Below are 16,045 nucleotides of genomic sequence, written 5' to 3' on the forward strand. Positions count from 1 at the left end.
ATAGCCCTTAGCAGTTCTGGTTTTCTGAGTTTGTCTGAGACATCCAGACCCAACTCTCTTGCAAGCTCCAGCAATTTCGGTTTGCGCAACGACTTCAAATCCATGGCTGCTCTGAATGCTGCTTTCTCTACTGCCTACTATTGTCTTGCCGCAAACTAACCCGGCAGCAACGACAACCACAATTACCAGCTCTGTTTCTGACACTAACAAAAGCCTGGCAAAACTCAGAAGAAGAAAGTCCCGCACTCACCAAAACTCGCAGCCAAGAATTCAGCGCAGTCGTTCCGCTGCAGGCAACCAGTCATCACACAGGGCTCGTTGCACTGCTCCCGGATGGTCGTTGTGCTGCTCAGCATACATTCAACCGCATCTCTTCGCTGCTGGCCTCCGTTGTCGCGATCTCACCGCTGGCAACCAGCTGTTGGGGACTCGGTGCTGACGCCCGTTATTGCAAATGGGTCGCAAGCCCCAAGGGTAGCGTTGGCCTGGCGGCCTGGGGCACTGGAAGCATCCGAAGGTCCCGGCAAAGCATGAGAAGACTGGTAACAGAACAACTTGTTTATTCTAACATAGCAAAAGAGCGGCCGGTCAGGTCGACCGAAGTGGAGAGACGGGAGAGCACGTAACTCAACAGAAGAAATCGGAGCCTCTCTCCTGGCGTCCGGGGGCAGCTGCTCTTATACTCTCGGCGTCGCGGGCCAGAAGGAAGGTCACGGGATGAGCCCACGCGACGGCGGAGCATGAGCCCACGCGACGGCGGAGCATGAGCCCACGCGACGGCGGAGCACGGTCGAGCCGAGAGACATGTTGAGACGAGTGTAGTGACGCATCGCCAACCCGCCGACGGACAGACCTCCTGGCTCCTCACTTGGGGAGCTCCGCTCCCCGGCTGCCGCGCTTTGACAAGCGTGGGCACACACACACACACGCACACACGAAGACACGTGGCACTGAAACACGCCTGGACACGCTTGGCGGGGAGGCGTTGCGGCGGCGTCGAACGGGCCAAAATGTCCGCCGCTTTGAACGAAGCCCCGGCGTCCGTTGCATCCGCGCCGGCATTACCGCGCGTTGTAGGCGAAACGTAACAGCGGATGGAATAAAGGAATGTCTGCATTTTTCCCATCAATAATTAATTTCTTGTAGCCAAATCAATTAAATATGGGCTTGCAAATTAATACCCGCCAAAGTTAAACATTGTGTGTTCTAAGCTGATGATGACGATGATCTGAGGCCGTAAATTTATTTTCTTATTCTTGCTTTCTGCTGCACCAGCTTCTCTGCATGCAAAGACCAAGTGCACCAAATGCCACATGTGTTTAACATATTAACGGTGTTTAGCAACGAATGCCCCAAAGGGTTCGGCCACAGTGGAGATAAGTTGTTCCATTGTTTGATGTGTTACGGCACCATCGCTCTGCACTTTGGGGAATTAAGTTTCAAAGCAGCACAACTCCCTGATGGCTCATCGGTTGGTCACGACACACCAGAGAAATATGACAAGTGACCCACCGGTGAGGCTACTAGCCCAGGAATTGGGACTTCCACAAGTGCCAGAACAGTGAATGTGTTAACCATCACTTCATCCTGGTCGCATCAGTTGAAGGTGGCTTTATCTGGGCAGGACAGACACCGATATCTCTGATCCATAGCCACAGAGATAATCAACAGTGGCCAAACAAGACAAACTTCAGCCTGGATCGAGCTAATATTTCAAGACGGGGAGTTTTCATCAAGGCATCACAATCGTTTGAAATCTCCATCTTCCTGTAAACATTGTCTCCTTTGGATAGCCACGTACTGATACATTGTTAGTTTTTTATGTTCTTCACACATAAAATGCTCGCGCCACCTGTTGCTTCGCGCCCCTCATTTCTGCCACTACGTATAGCTTCTATCTTAGAATGAAAATTCGCTAGCTCCCAGATTACTGCGGACAGTTTTCAATAAAGTTTATTCTCTCTCTCAGATTTCTTGAACTTTTTGTGACTGGTCCTCGAATACCAAACACACGAAATATGAAACTTGACACCTTGTCTAAGCAGTAGCTTATAGTTTTTGTACGCTGCCTTTAAGCTAGATAAGTCCTGTGGGAATACAGAGGAGAAAAAAAAAAAAGCTTTCGGTTGAATGCGAAAAGGCAGAGAACTACAGAGATCCGCCGCGATACAAAAACGTTATAGAATGATGAAAACTACGAGAAATTCATCGCGAGGGAAGAGTGCGTTATTTCAAAAGAGCTGTACAGGTAGCCGCCGTTCCGATTTTATGCTCTCCGCGCACTTGGGTAGTACGATGCGCCACATATGCTTTGGACAAGGCTTCAACTATGTGAGATCCGGTGACAGCGCCCACTAGGGTGTCGAGCTCCATCGCCTAAACGAGCGCTGCATATATGGAACCGGATAAGAGCAGCGGAGTCGCAGCGGTTTGTTTACATACGGCCCATCCAAACGACGAGCAATCAACAGCCGCGCTCTCCGGTATGCCAGCACTGAAACGTATTGTGTACGTACAACTTTTGTTCCGGGAAGTCCTAACGTTGGCAACGTCCCTATTCAGCCGGGTTTGTAGACATGGACTGTCTGGAAACTCGCCTGCGACGCACAAGGACTCAGACTTCCCTCGGCTGCGCGACTCGCCACCCCCATCATGCCCCTATCGCACCACTCACGTGGCATGGTCACGTGGACATTCCTCTCGCACAAGCGGGTGATTCAAATCCCATTCGCGTCAGTCGTGTATGATATATAAGGCCGGCTTTTTCGGCACTAAAAATGTTGGTTTTAAGCACCTGATACAGGCCTCTAAAGCCTCATTTTAAGCATGATAGGGGCTGAAATCGGCACTATAAACTTTTCGCGAACTATGACATGTATGCCTCTCTGTCTTTCCTATCAATAAATTATATATGACATGTATTGTGTAATTAAACGTGAGTAACCTAGTTTCATTGCATAAAATTCACGTAGCGTTTCCTTGTGAGGTCTGAAAGGCAGCAACCGTATTGTGCAAGCCATATGGATATGAAGGAAATGAAGGATTTTTACAACAGATAAGAGGAGCATTCTTTGGTGCCTCAAAAGTGCTGCTTGTTTCCGTTCATCGTTTTCCAGTTTTATTCTGTGGAGCCGAGCTGTCCGCACATGCTGTTTTCTACCTTTTCCCCCACTGGTGACCCCACCTGGGTCCGGACAGACGGGACGAAACGGCACTCCATACTTTTCGTTCGCTGCACACGTGACTCCATGTGGGCTTTTCTGAAGCTAACTTCCCGAGTCGTTCAGTGGGTACACGCGAAGAAGGCTCTAGGCGTGACGTTCGTAAATTGGGCTGCGCCTCGCTGCCTATACCTGGACAGAACTTCACTCGGTCGCAGAAGGGCGGTTCGAAGCGACCTTCAGTTTTTTAGTATGTCGTCTGCGTTGCTGTGTGTGGTGCGCGTGACCAAGGCGGTCTTTTCGCGTCAGTTTACAACTGCACGCGGGGCATTCTTTTGGTCCGGCAAAACTGCGCTCGCATCCCCGTACGTACCTGCGGCTGCCACGTACAGCAAGTGCAATTCGGCCTCACGAACCTTTCAAACATATGCGTCGAGTAAATGCTCTTCATGCTATAGGGCCTCGCGCGCTCGTATGGCGGAGCCAGCGCTCCCGCACGCAGCAGCGCCACCGCAGTCAGGTCGAGCACATTCGATTCCTTATATTCCCTTCCCGACGCGTTGCCTGATGTTGTGCGGCGATTGTTGCCCGACGCCACGGAGTAAGACATTTAGGAGGTGAAACTCCCGTCAGCGCGAGCGAGCGCGGGCGACCAGATAAGGTCACAATTGTTGTATGCGCCGACTGGGCCGTATACAGTGGCGGCGCCATGCGGCGCGTCGTAGAAGCCGCAGCGAAAAAAAAAATGCGGCGCCCAGGCAGGCGGCTTCGGCGCGCTCTCAACGGCGGCAATTTCTTTCCAGGCCACCAGGCGCCGCCAGCACGATAACGGCTCCGCGGGCTTGTGACCTTTTCTGGTCGCCGCAAACAGCGGAGTTTCCACTCCTAAATGTTTCTTGCTCCGTGCCCGACACTGAGCCGTGCTCCCTACGACTGCAGAAGTAGCGTCTTTTTCTCATCACAATCACATCTCTCTCTCTCTCTCTCAGTGAGCGGGTTGGTGGGCGTAGTTGATTTTTATTTTGACCACATTGGTACATGCCAGAATGTTCTAACCCGCCAACCTGTCTGGTCTATGGCAGCTTCCATGCCAAGAAGGGTGGCGACGGTATCATCACAAGTTCTGTGCATTTTTTTGCAAGCTTGTGCCGGCCTACTTTTACGAGAACAGAATGTCTTTTGTATAGTTGATGCATGATTCGTTAAATCATAGAATGTGTCCAAAATCTTATGCTTTGTAAAAGAACTAAGGAGGATTGACAGATATGCAATATGGACGCGGTTACACTGTGGCACTGCACAGAGTCTATGGGCCTGTGATTTCTCTGTCGTTATTGAGACAAAGGCTTTAAGTGCCTCGTTGCAATGACTCATACCCAAAAAAAAGTGGCGTCTAGTGCAGCGAGACAAAAAATATCATGGGGAACGGTTCATACCCCCGTAAGCAAGCAAAGAGGCAATGGCTGAATATGAATGAAGAAACAAAATAGAGAGAGAGAGAGAGAATGAAAGAACCTCTAGGTACTGCATTAGGTGCTCGTATGTGTCGTTGAGGAGGTCGAACTACAGCGCCATACGTTTACTTCACACTGCGACTCGTCATGTCTCGCGAGAATTCTGACCCCTCCCATCGTATAACTTGATGCTCTACCATGTAGGCAGCAGGCTTTCACCTTCACGTGTTACAGTACTGTAACATGCTGCCCAACTTCTTTTAGTTGGAAACTGTGATGAAAATGTTGGCACAAGGACCGAGGTTCACTCGAGGGAAGCTAGTCATTGGTAACCAATAGAAAACGTAAACATAAGTACACTTGATAACATCTGGACTTATTGAAAAAAAAAAAAAAAATGAATGACAGGTAATTGAATATATAGGGCAAGGGGTATGTGGAGCAAATGACAGCGATAGTACGTAAAAGTGTGGTGCTTAATTGCATGCGTTCTACAGAAAATTACCAGTTTTACTGCGAAGGGCAGTTACCACTTACGGGAAACTGGCCTACCATGTTTGTCTCGCTTTCGATCGGGCAGTAAAAAAAGATACATCTTGGCATAATTACTTTGTATTGAACCAATAAATGTTCTGTTAATTTTAAACCAATCGTTCTGACACTGGCCCTACGTCACGGTCAAGGAACGCGGGGTGCAACATGTATATTAACAAGAGATTTGCAGTTTCCACAACGCGCTCCTCGAAAGGCAAGCTTCCACTTCTTTTTCTTTACTGCTCTTTTCGAACACTAGAGGTCACCTGGACAAAAGGCTTTAAACGCAAAAGGCTGCCTGAGCTATTCTCTGATTTCCGCAGAAGACTCAGCATGTCCTAATTGAATGCAAAGGTATATACACTCACCCAGCATGACCTGTAGGGAACGTCCACCTTCCAGAACTGCTGGGATTTAAGGCGGGTGGAAGAATTAACCAGTCAGGAGTCGAGATAAACAATAGACGTTTAGAGTATTAGAGTTAAAGAAAGAAAAGCAAAGAAGAAATTGATAGGAGCAGATCTGTTACGGGCATAGGTAACTATGTGAGGTAGATATAGAGGTTTTAAGGAAGTGAGAAAAGATCAAGGAGACATCGACGAAATGTTAGACTGATGAATACTATCTGTAGGTTACTTGATCAGCTCAAGTACGCTAGGCGACTATTTGTCGCCGCCCCGTTTCAGAGGAGATGCCAATAAATCATCATCATCATCAATCACCATGGAATAATACTGATTAATACGATTAAGTTGTCGTTAGACAATTTACAACACCAAGACCGCATGTGTGCCTCTGCTCTGCACTGCTTCCTCACTCTCTGTGCTTTCTTATTACGAAAGTGACTCTCACAAGGCCCCAATTTCTTGTCATTTGACACGTGGCATCAACAAAAGAACATTGTGGAGATGTCAAAGCGAAGTGGGAGACACATAAAACATACGCTGTGTCTGTTTGTCTGTCTCTCGTTCCGTCCTTGTATCTTCGAGCAGTTGCTTTCGCAATAAATATAGCACAGCTAACACTCAATCTCATAATTCGGAGACCTTTTCATGGCACCAAAGGCTCCTTGCCTTGTCAGACGGCGCAGCAGCATACTAAAGGTCCATGCACTTGCTCGCTTCAGCTCGTTCCACTTCAAGTCAACAGGTGCTTGCCAGAGTGCAGTGACACCGGTGGCGCTCACGTGAGCTTTTCTTGAGATTCTGCCCGCCTGCGCCCGAAGCGAGAAATAGACACGAAGAAAACCGCCGGGAGCGAGGAGGGCCACATCGTATAATTTAAAACCTTGGTTACAACGTATAAATAATTTCGGGTTATATCTGAGTAACGCGCGCTCGCAAACGTGTTGGCCACTGTTCCAAGGACGCACCACAATCTCAGCAAACGCGCCGGCATGTTTCGTGACCTTGGAATTTAAACGCAGCACTTGAGCCACTGTCCTCAACTCGGGCAGAAGTGGTGTAGTGTGCATGCGCCAGAGAGATTCGCGCATGCGCTGTCGATGCGCTCCGTGTCTTCAGAGCACCGAGTGCATGAGGTGCGGCGCTCGCCAGACGGCCGCCGCGTGTCCGCTGCGTCCGGCTTGCATGGGCGTCCCCTCGGACCACTGCTCGGACTCGGGGTCGAACACCTCCACCGACGACAGGAAGTCGGTGCCATCATAGCCGCCTGCACGCGAGAAAAACATCTCGTCCGTTTGCAGCTCAAAGCTATAAACGTGCACGGAGACAAGAAACAACACGCACAGCGCATTGATGTTCACGATGTCCCATCAACTAGCCTAGCCCAATTGGCTGCCTTACTGTAAGTCTTGTCCACTTATCAGCTATAACCAACTGACTATGGCAATATAGTTCTGCTAAAATATGCAAAGTGGCGGAAACGTCATGAGGGGGCAATATTGTCTTCCACCTGAGTGTGGCACAAAGCTACAAAGAAAACCAATACATGTTTCCCAATACATGTTTGGAATATGAACCTGGCAACGTTTAACGCAAGAACATTATCTAGTGAGGCGAGTCTAGCAGTGCTATTGGAAGAATTAGAGGGCAGTAAATGGGATATAATAGGGCTCAGTGAAGTTAGGAGGCCAAAAGAAGCATATACAGTGTTAAGGAGCGGGCACGTCCTGTGCTACCGGGGCTTAGCGGAGAGGCGAGAACTAGGAGTCGGATTCCTGATTAATAAGAATATAGCTGGTAACATACAGGAATTCTATAGCATTAACGAGAGGGTGGCATGTCTTGTTGTGAAACTTAATAAGAGGTACAAAATGAAGGTTGTACAGGTCTACGCCCCTACATCCAGTCATGATGACCAGGAAGTCGAAAGCTTCTACGAAGACGTGGAATCGGCGATGGGTAGAGTGAAAACAAAATACACTATACTGATGGGCGATTTCAATGCCAAGGTAGGCAAGAAGCATGCTGGAGACAAGGCAGTGGGGGAATATGGCATAGGCACTAGGAATAGCAGGGGGGAGGTATTAGTAGAGTTTGCAGAACAGAATAATATGAGGATAATGAATACCTTCTTCCGCAAGCGGAATAACCGAAAGTGGACATGGAGGAGCCCGAACGGCGAGACTAGAAATGAAATAGATTTCATACTCTGCGCTAACCCTGGCATCATACAAGATGTGGACGTGCTCGGTAAGGTGCGCTGCAGTGACCACAGGATGGTAAGAACTCGAATTAGCCTAGACCTGAGGAGGGAACGGAGGAAACTGGTACATAAGAAGCCGATCAATGAGTTAGCGCTAAGAGGGAAAATAGAGGAATTCCAGATCAAGCTACAGAACAGGTATTCGGCTTTAAGCCACGAAGAGGATCTTAGTGTTGAAGCAATGAACGACAATCTTGTGGGCATCATTAAGGAGTGTGCAATAGAAGTCGGTGGTAACTCCGTTAGACAGGATACCAGTAAGCTATCGCAGGAGACGAAAGATCTGATCAAGAAACGCCAATGTATGAAAGCCTCTAACCCTACAGCTAGAATAGAACTGGCAGAACTTTCGAAGTTAATCAACAAGCGTAAGACAGCTGACATAAGGAAGTATAACATGGATAGAATTGAACAAGCTCTCAGGAACGGAGGAAGCCTAAAAGCAGTGAAGAAGAAACTAGGAATTGGCAAGAATCAGATGTATGCGCTAAGAGACAAAGCCGGCAATATCATTACTAATATGGATGAGATAGTTCAAGTGGCTGAGGAGTTCTATAGAGATTTATACAGTGCGAGTGGCACCCACGATGATAATGGAAGAGAGAATAATCTAGAGGAATTCGATATCCCAGAAGTAACGCCGGAAGAAGTAAAGAAAGCCTTGGGAGCTATGCAAAGGGGGAAGGCAGCTGGGGAGGATCAGGTAACAGCAGATTTGCTGAAGGATGGTGGGCAGATTGTTCTAGAAAAACTGGCCAGCCTCTATACGCAATGCCTCAAGACCTCGAGCGTACCGGAATCTTGGAAGAACGCTAACATAATCCTAATCCATAAGAAAGGCGACGCCAAAGACTTGAAAAATTATAGACCGATCAGCTTAGTGTCCGTTGCCTACAAAGTATTTACTAAGGTAATTGCAAATAGAATCCGGAACACCTTAGACTTCCGTCAACCAAAGGACCAGGCAGGATTCCGTAAAGGCTACTCAACAATAGATCATATTCACACTATCAATCAGGTGATAGAGAAATGTGCGGAATATAACCAACCATTATATATAGCTTTCATTGATTACGAGAAAGCGTTTGATTCAGTCGAAACCTCAGCAGTTATGGAGGCATTGCGGAATCAGGGTGTAGACGAGCCGTATGTAAAAATACTGAAAGATATCTATAGCGGCTCCACAGCCACTGTACTCCTCCATAAAGAAAGCAACAAAATCCCAATAAAGAAAGGCGTCAGGCAGGGAGATACGATCTCTCCAATGCTATTCACAGCGTGTTTACAGGAGGTATTCAGAGACCTGGATTGGGAAGAATTGGGGATAAGAGTAAATGGAGAATACCTTAGTAACTTGCGCTTCGCTGATGATATTGCCTTGCTTAGTAACTCAGGGGACCAACTGCAATGCATGCTCACTGATCTGGAGAGGCAGAGCAGAAGGGTGGGACTAAAAATGAATCTGCAGAAAACTAAAGTAATGTTTAACAGTCTCGGAAGGGAACAGCAGTTTACGATAGGTAGCGAGGCACTGGAAGTGGTAAGAGAATACATCTACTTAGGACAGGTAGTGACTGCTGATCCAGATCATGAGAGTGAAATAATCAGAAGAATAAGAATGGGCTGGGGTGCGTTTGGCAGGCATTCGCAGATCATGAACAGCAGGTTGCCATTATCCCTCAAGAGAAAAGTGTATAACAGCTGTGTCTTACCAGTACTCACGTACGGGGCAGAAACCTGGAGGCTTACGAAAAGGGTTCTACTTAAATTGAGGACGACGCAACGAGCTATGGAAAGAAAAATGATAGGTGTAACGTTAAGGGATAAGAAAAGAGCAGATTGGGTGAGGGAACAAACGCGCGTTAATGACATCTTAGTTGAAATCAAGAAAAAGAAATGGGCATGGGCAGGACATGTAATGAGGAGGGAAGATAACCGATGGTCATTAAGGGTTACGGACTGGATTCCGAGGGAAGGGAAGCGTAGCAGGGGGCGACAGAAAGTTAGGTGGGCAGATGAGATTAGGAAGTTTGGAGGGTCAACATGGCCACAATTAGTACATGACCGGGGTAGTTGGAGAAGTATGGGAGAGGCCTTTGCCCTGCAGTGGGCGTAATCAGGCTGATGATGATGATGATGATGACATGTTTCCCCAAAAGAAAGCTTCGCACTTGACAAACACTTTGTCCTGATTCGGGGATCGAACGAAGGGATCAATGCCCCTTTCCGGGACGGTCGCTCTATACTATCCGAGGTAACCAGAAAGTGGCCTTCTTCATGCTACATTTGGGTAGATAACAATTTTCTTCTTTCATCAACTGACTGCATACAAATTAAGTAATAGTAATCTGAAAAAGTAGTTACAGGTTTCACTCAAACGAGGGTCCATTGCCCTCATAAATTGTCTATCATATGATGGTTATTCACTGACATTGCGTTACTATAATAACTCCCATGGAAGAGCAGCACGCGGTAGAGGGCACAGTGCCATCTGGTGCATTTAATTTATTAAGGTAAGGGAGAAAAAGACAGAATTCACTCATATAGGCCGTTGACCATTACATCAGTAATATACAGGTTAGCAATGCAGGCACTTAAATTAAAGCTACAAGCATGGGCAGTGAATAATGGCATTTTGGGAGAGCTTCAGAATGGCTTCAGCATAGGTAGGCATCTGGATGGTAAGTTACCTGTCCTTACGCAGTGTACTGAAATATCCAGAGTAGAAAGGAGACCGTTACATGTGGCTTTTTTAGACATTACAAGAGCGTGTGACAACGTAGACTGCAACATTTCATGGGATATTCTGGAAGGGGAAGGCTTAGGTGAAGATTGCATACAGCTTTTGAGAGATTTACCTAGAAAATACCGTTTGCATTGAATGGGAAGGGACGAGGAGCAAGGAAGAAAGTTGACATCAACAAGGGAACAAGGCAGGGGTGACCTTTATCCCCACTGCTCTTTATGATGTACATGCTAGGAATGGGAAGAGAGGTAGGGGGAACTAATATCGGGTTTAATCTCTTATACGAGCAGACGGGTACAATAGTAGAGCAGCAGCTGCCGGGTTTGTTTTATGCGGACGACATTGTGTTGCTAGCTAACAAGCAAAGTGATATACAACATCTGGTTAATATCTATTGACAGGAAGACGAGAACTTAGGTCTGAAATTTAGCGTTAAAAAATCGGGTGTTACGGTATTGAATGAAAACAGTGAACAGACAGTGTCAATACAGGGCCAGGAAATATCTCACTTAAAGAATATAAATACCTTGGTATATGGATAAGCAAAGGCAACAAGCTATATGGCAACTTAGCAAAAATCAATAACACTAGAGGGAACAGAAATGCGGCCATAATGAAACACAGATCGCTGTGGGGATACAATAGGTACGAGTTGCTCCGGAGTATGTGGAAAGGTGCAATAGTTCCGGGACTTACATTTGGAAATGCGGTTGTTTGCTTGATGTCAGAGGTACAATCAGGACTCGATGGCAGCCAAAGGTTAGTGGGACACTTAGCATTGGGTGCTCAAGGGAAGACTACAAATGAAGCCGTGCAAGGTGATATGGGCTGGACAAGTTTTGAGAGCCAGGGAAGCTCACAATAAAATTGATTATGAAGAACGACTGAGGGATATGGCAGATAGTAAATAGGATTAGAGAGTGGTCAGATATTTGTACAGGAAAAACATTGATTCACAGTGAAGGAAATATACTAGGAAGCTTACCAGCAAGTATGTGACAGGTATGGTGAGCAATATGGCAACAAAGAACGTCAAGCGGAAAGTCAGAGAGGCTGAGATAATCTCATGGGTGGCAGTAATGGAAAAGAAACCTGCTATGAGCAACTACTTAAGAGCAAAAAATGAAATCAGGAAAGAAACAATTTATGGTAACTCAAAGGGAAGCTCATTACTTTTTGATGAGAGATCAGGAAGCCTTAGAACACACACTTATAAAGCGAAATATAAGGAGGAAGAAGAAGCATTTGCTTGCTGTGATAAAGCTAGGGAAACGATGCAGCACATTTTATCAGAATGAGAAGATATCTGCCCAGCGGTCAATTTAGGCATCTCTGGCCTCCTTGAAGCCCTAGGGTGTTTATTTATTTATTTGTTTATTTATTTATTTACCCTAGGGCCTTTGGGGCATTACACAGAGGGTTCCGTGAGAGCAGGGCAAAAATAAAGATGTCCGCAATAGAGATTAGTAATTAAGAGGCAAATGGAAGATTGGTGGAAGTAGGGAAACGACAAACAATGGAGGCATACAAAAACAAAGTTCCCAAAAGGGGTTCAGAAAGTTTGGTTATGGGAATTCATCGTGGGTTTTTTCTTTTTTAACATGGGTAGGACATATGATAACAAGAGTCTGGTGGTGCAATCCACGACTCTGTACCAAAGAGGACGCTTATAGTATTCCTTCCGTCCGTCTCTCAGTTTGTCCGTCCATCCATCCATCCATTAGTGCGCTGAACTGTCCGCTTCCCTTCCAAACGTGCACCAACCAGCCCAGCCCAACGCTGTGTCTGTCGCCTATACTACGTCCCGTCTTTTGCATTGTTCGATTCCCTTGAAAACAATCCGCTGCACATACCGCAATGCTGCGCAGCCGCCGCCAAAGTCCTCTGCCACGTGACTGCGTATGTAATGCCAGTTTGCTGCTCTAACGCTCTCGCCCAACCAGTTGCTCCGCCGATGACGCGCTCCCTAAATGACCGAAGGACGTTTTGATTTAATTGCATGAAACAACTTGTGAGTACTGCACATATATTGTACGCTAGTACGTATCAGGATTGCACCAGCCAAGTCTGAAAATGTCAGTGCCCTGAATTTTTGGGACACGGCAAATGACCTGTACAATACTGGCACATTAAACAGCCTGAGACTGCAGTGACGGGAGTCCCTCATGTGTGAGTGCTGTTTCTAACTGTATCTATAGAGTTGGGGTGTGTGGGCTGCCACATACATTAGCACTAGTTTTTACATACACGTGTATGTGCACATGTGCATGTACGCTTCTGTGAATCCCCCATCTAAGGTTCAAGATATAATAGTTGGGTACGTAATTTATCTTTCAAACCATACAACTCGAGAAATTGTCAATTTTCATCTGTTTGCATGGCATAAATCAGCATAACATCTTGCAGAAGCAATTGCCAGCGCATGTTCTATGCAACATGCTGATCTGTTTGCAATTATGAAACCCGATGAGAGGAAGTGTTGGTAACTTTTTTTTACTAACTTGCCAGGTCGCAGCTCATAACATTTAATTTTTTTTCGAGAAGTTGCTAAGTGATGATGATGATGACAATCAATTTGGCTTTTCTACGTATTGTTTCAAGACATCCCCCTTATTGTTTTTACAGTGAAGCTGTATATGACTAGCCGATTCATCCTTCCGTCCATCATGTGTACGCCGATAACTCTTCCAGAACAACCCCATGCGCATGCGCGAAAAATGAGAAAGAGAGGCGCACGATTGGCTGCACCAGTAGTGACGTAGTCTACCAAGGAACTAATAAGTTCCTTGGTAGGCCTTTAAATATAGAGACGAGTGGAGCTGCATACCTCCATTAGAAAAAGAATGGAGCAATTGCATGCAGCCAATGTCCTCTAGGAATTGCACCAGGGAAATACACTGACCATTTGCATCACTAAAAAAAATTGCTATAAAATGCCCAAAAGGCAAAATTGTTGACGTGACTAAAAACTCACTAAAAAATCCGTTAAGTGACACCAATGCCCTGTTGCTATTTAAAACTCCAGTTTTACGTTGTGCGAGTGAAATGTGGCATGCATAACCGCGAGTCAAGGGTAACTTTAATTTGCTTACATTGTCATATTTCTGCGACCGATAACTTGAATTTGTCTGCATCAAATATTACAATATATTTTTGCTCTTCTTTGACATGCAGCATATTGATCTGGACCAAGATATGGCCTGTGAAAACACTATTACGCAGGGCCCCTTTACAGGGCTCGTTGGTGTGGCCATTTTGGACAAACAAGCGCAGTTTATGAATGACGTGCTGATGATTGCATCTGCAAACCGTCGTGACATAATAGGCGGTATTTTATAGCTTCCAGTGCACGTATAACCGAAATTTGCAACGAGGCCTGGGAAGAAGCCCTTTTAAAAAAAGATTGAGCTGTGTAATGTGTTACAATGGATGAAGAAAATGGCTACATGGACAAATACAAGTCAGTCATGAGCCGGTAACACTAATCACTCTAAGTAATCGGGACGGGCAGTGCCAACCTGGGCACTGTCGAATTCTGCCATATTGTTGAATCCTGTGATGACAGCATTTTTAGCCAATCAGAGTGGTCGTAAGCAGCCATCTGAACCAAACAGAGCTGCAGAAGCTGTCAAATTCGACAGCATGGCAGAAGTTGACAGTGCCCATGCTTGTGCTCCCGTTCTGGACATTGGCGAACTCCGCCATATCGTCAGCTCTGATTGGTCCAGAGGGGCTGCGTACGGCCGCTCTGGTTGGCTCAAAATGCCGCCATTACACAATTTTACAATATGGCGGAATTTGACGACGTCCGGAACGCCACCCTACTGGGCTAGCGCGCATGCTCACCGAGCGCGTATATCTTTCCTCCCAGGTGTGCGAGGGCGAGGGCACTGCGGGGCTCCTTCATCGAGGCCACCACGTCCCACTGGTCGCGCTCGACGTCGTAGCGCTCTGCCGAGGTCAGCTGGCTGCTGCCGTCGTAGCCCCCCACCACATAGATCCAGCGCTCCACGGCTACCACGCCTGCGAGTTGACCGTATGTATACTGGTACGTATACTAGAGTTACTGTATAGGCTCCCTTTAGGGAGCCATAAAGGGAGGTTATACATAACTCTATGCTATATACACACAGTGAGCGCCCCCTTTCTGTGGCATGGTTACGAACACAGAAAAGACCAGTAGTAGAACTTAAAAAGATTGGCGCAGCTGAAACGGGGCATTCTGAAAGCATTTCCATGCGTTAACAGCTTCAGGGAAGAAGTGCCAATTTTCTTGAGAAGGGTGCGGTGGAGGGAATAGACGGCTTTGTTTCGGTGATGAGCATCAAAAGGTGCGATACATCTATGGCCTCATTATTTACCTAAGGTTGCACGCATGTATACTTACACATTTATAAATTTACGCAGTGAGCATGGAAAGCTTTTCCGGAAATGTAGCTGTAACGCAGATGCATTTCTCTGCAAGTATGGGGAAGGATACTTGGAAAAGTATACTTGTCCCATGATTCCTATATGTACTATAGGTGGAGACCAGGTTGCCAGGCATTCTGTCCATGTCCATTCTACAATTACAACAGATGCAATAAATATTTATTTACTTGCACAACGGTTACTAGAATATATTACATAATTACATAATCATTATAGCACTTTTACTGATGCCTACCTCTGCAAAAATTCGTCGCCGTAAAAAAAAAAAATTATTAGTAATTTAGCATAGTTACACTACTACCGTAAACGATACCATCTGCCACCGAAGTGAGCTTGGTTTACCACACACGTGCAGTTAAGGGGAAACTATCGATTTATTTATTTTTAATCAATACAACACATACAAAGCCATGGCGAACGAACCCTGGCAGCATGCATGCAATAAGAACGGGCTGAGCGTTATCGCGGTCCTCGCGACTAAGGATGGCTGCCTCCTGCAGCGTTACAAATTCTGGTCTATATCTTCCTATAAGGCCAATTACTCAACATATTCATTCTGTACTTGAAGTTAGGTGCACGTAGAATTGTACAGAAATGGTGCAGTCATATTCTTGTCCCCTGCTTCTGAGAAATTTAACACTAAATCTATCTAGACCTCTGTGTTGTCATAGATGGCAGAGGGCAACCTCGAAGTGGGTTTTGAATTCTTTGATAATGTGTGAGAATCCCGGGTGAAAAAGCAACATGGCTATGTAATACACGTAGTTCCATCTTCATCTCTGCGGTTAGGGCAATGAAATGCAGTTTTTACCGTATAACAAACATGAGGCGATGGTTATACTTCTTCCCCACACATGGGGATGCAGCTTTTGGCATGTAACCCTGGCATTTAAATCTAATAAAAAGGATTTTTTTTTCGCTTTCATAACATATACAGCCTAACCCACTTATAACAATATTCAAATGCCATGAAAATTCTATTGCTATAATCGATAATTGTTAAAACCAGGTTGCATGAAAAAATCAAAATAGGGGGATGGCAGAGCTGATCT

General features: G+C 46.2%; 2 protein-coding genes across 3 annotated transcripts in view; both read right to left on the reverse strand.

Annotated features, from left to right (window-relative positions):
- The window catches only part of LOC126517524 (uncharacterized oxidoreductase YjmC), a 38,361-nt gene extending 35,692 nt beyond the window's left edge, over positions 1-2,669 (reverse strand). Inside the window, exon 1 of the mRNA XM_050167260.2 lies at positions 2,517-2,669. The gene's annotated coding sequence lies outside the window, so the exon portion shown is untranslated. The remainder of the gene's footprint in view (positions 1-2,516) is intronic.
- Positions 2,670-6,402: 3,733 nt separating this feature from the next.
- The window catches only part of Keap1 (kelch like ECH associated protein 1), a 36,420-nt gene continuing 26,777 nt past the window's right edge, over positions 6,403-16,045 (reverse strand). For both annotated transcript variants that reach the window (XM_055064812.2, XM_050167259.3), the window contains 2 exons: positions 14,409-14,585; positions 6,403-6,820 (listed from right to left, as the gene is read on the reverse strand). In XM_055064812.2, the coding sequence (XP_054920787.1) occupies positions 6,669-6,820; positions 14,409-14,585 (329 nt within the window). In that variant the 3' untranslated portion in view covers positions 6,403-6,668. The remainder of the gene's footprint in view (positions 6,821-14,408; positions 14,586-16,045) is intronic.

This window comes from Dermacentor andersoni, chromosome 11 (genome assembly GCF_023375885.2).
Source record: "Dermacentor andersoni chromosome 11, qqDerAnde1_hic_scaffold, whole genome shotgun sequence".
NCBI lineage: Eukaryota > Metazoa > Arthropoda > Arachnida > Ixodida > Ixodidae > Dermacentor > Dermacentor andersoni.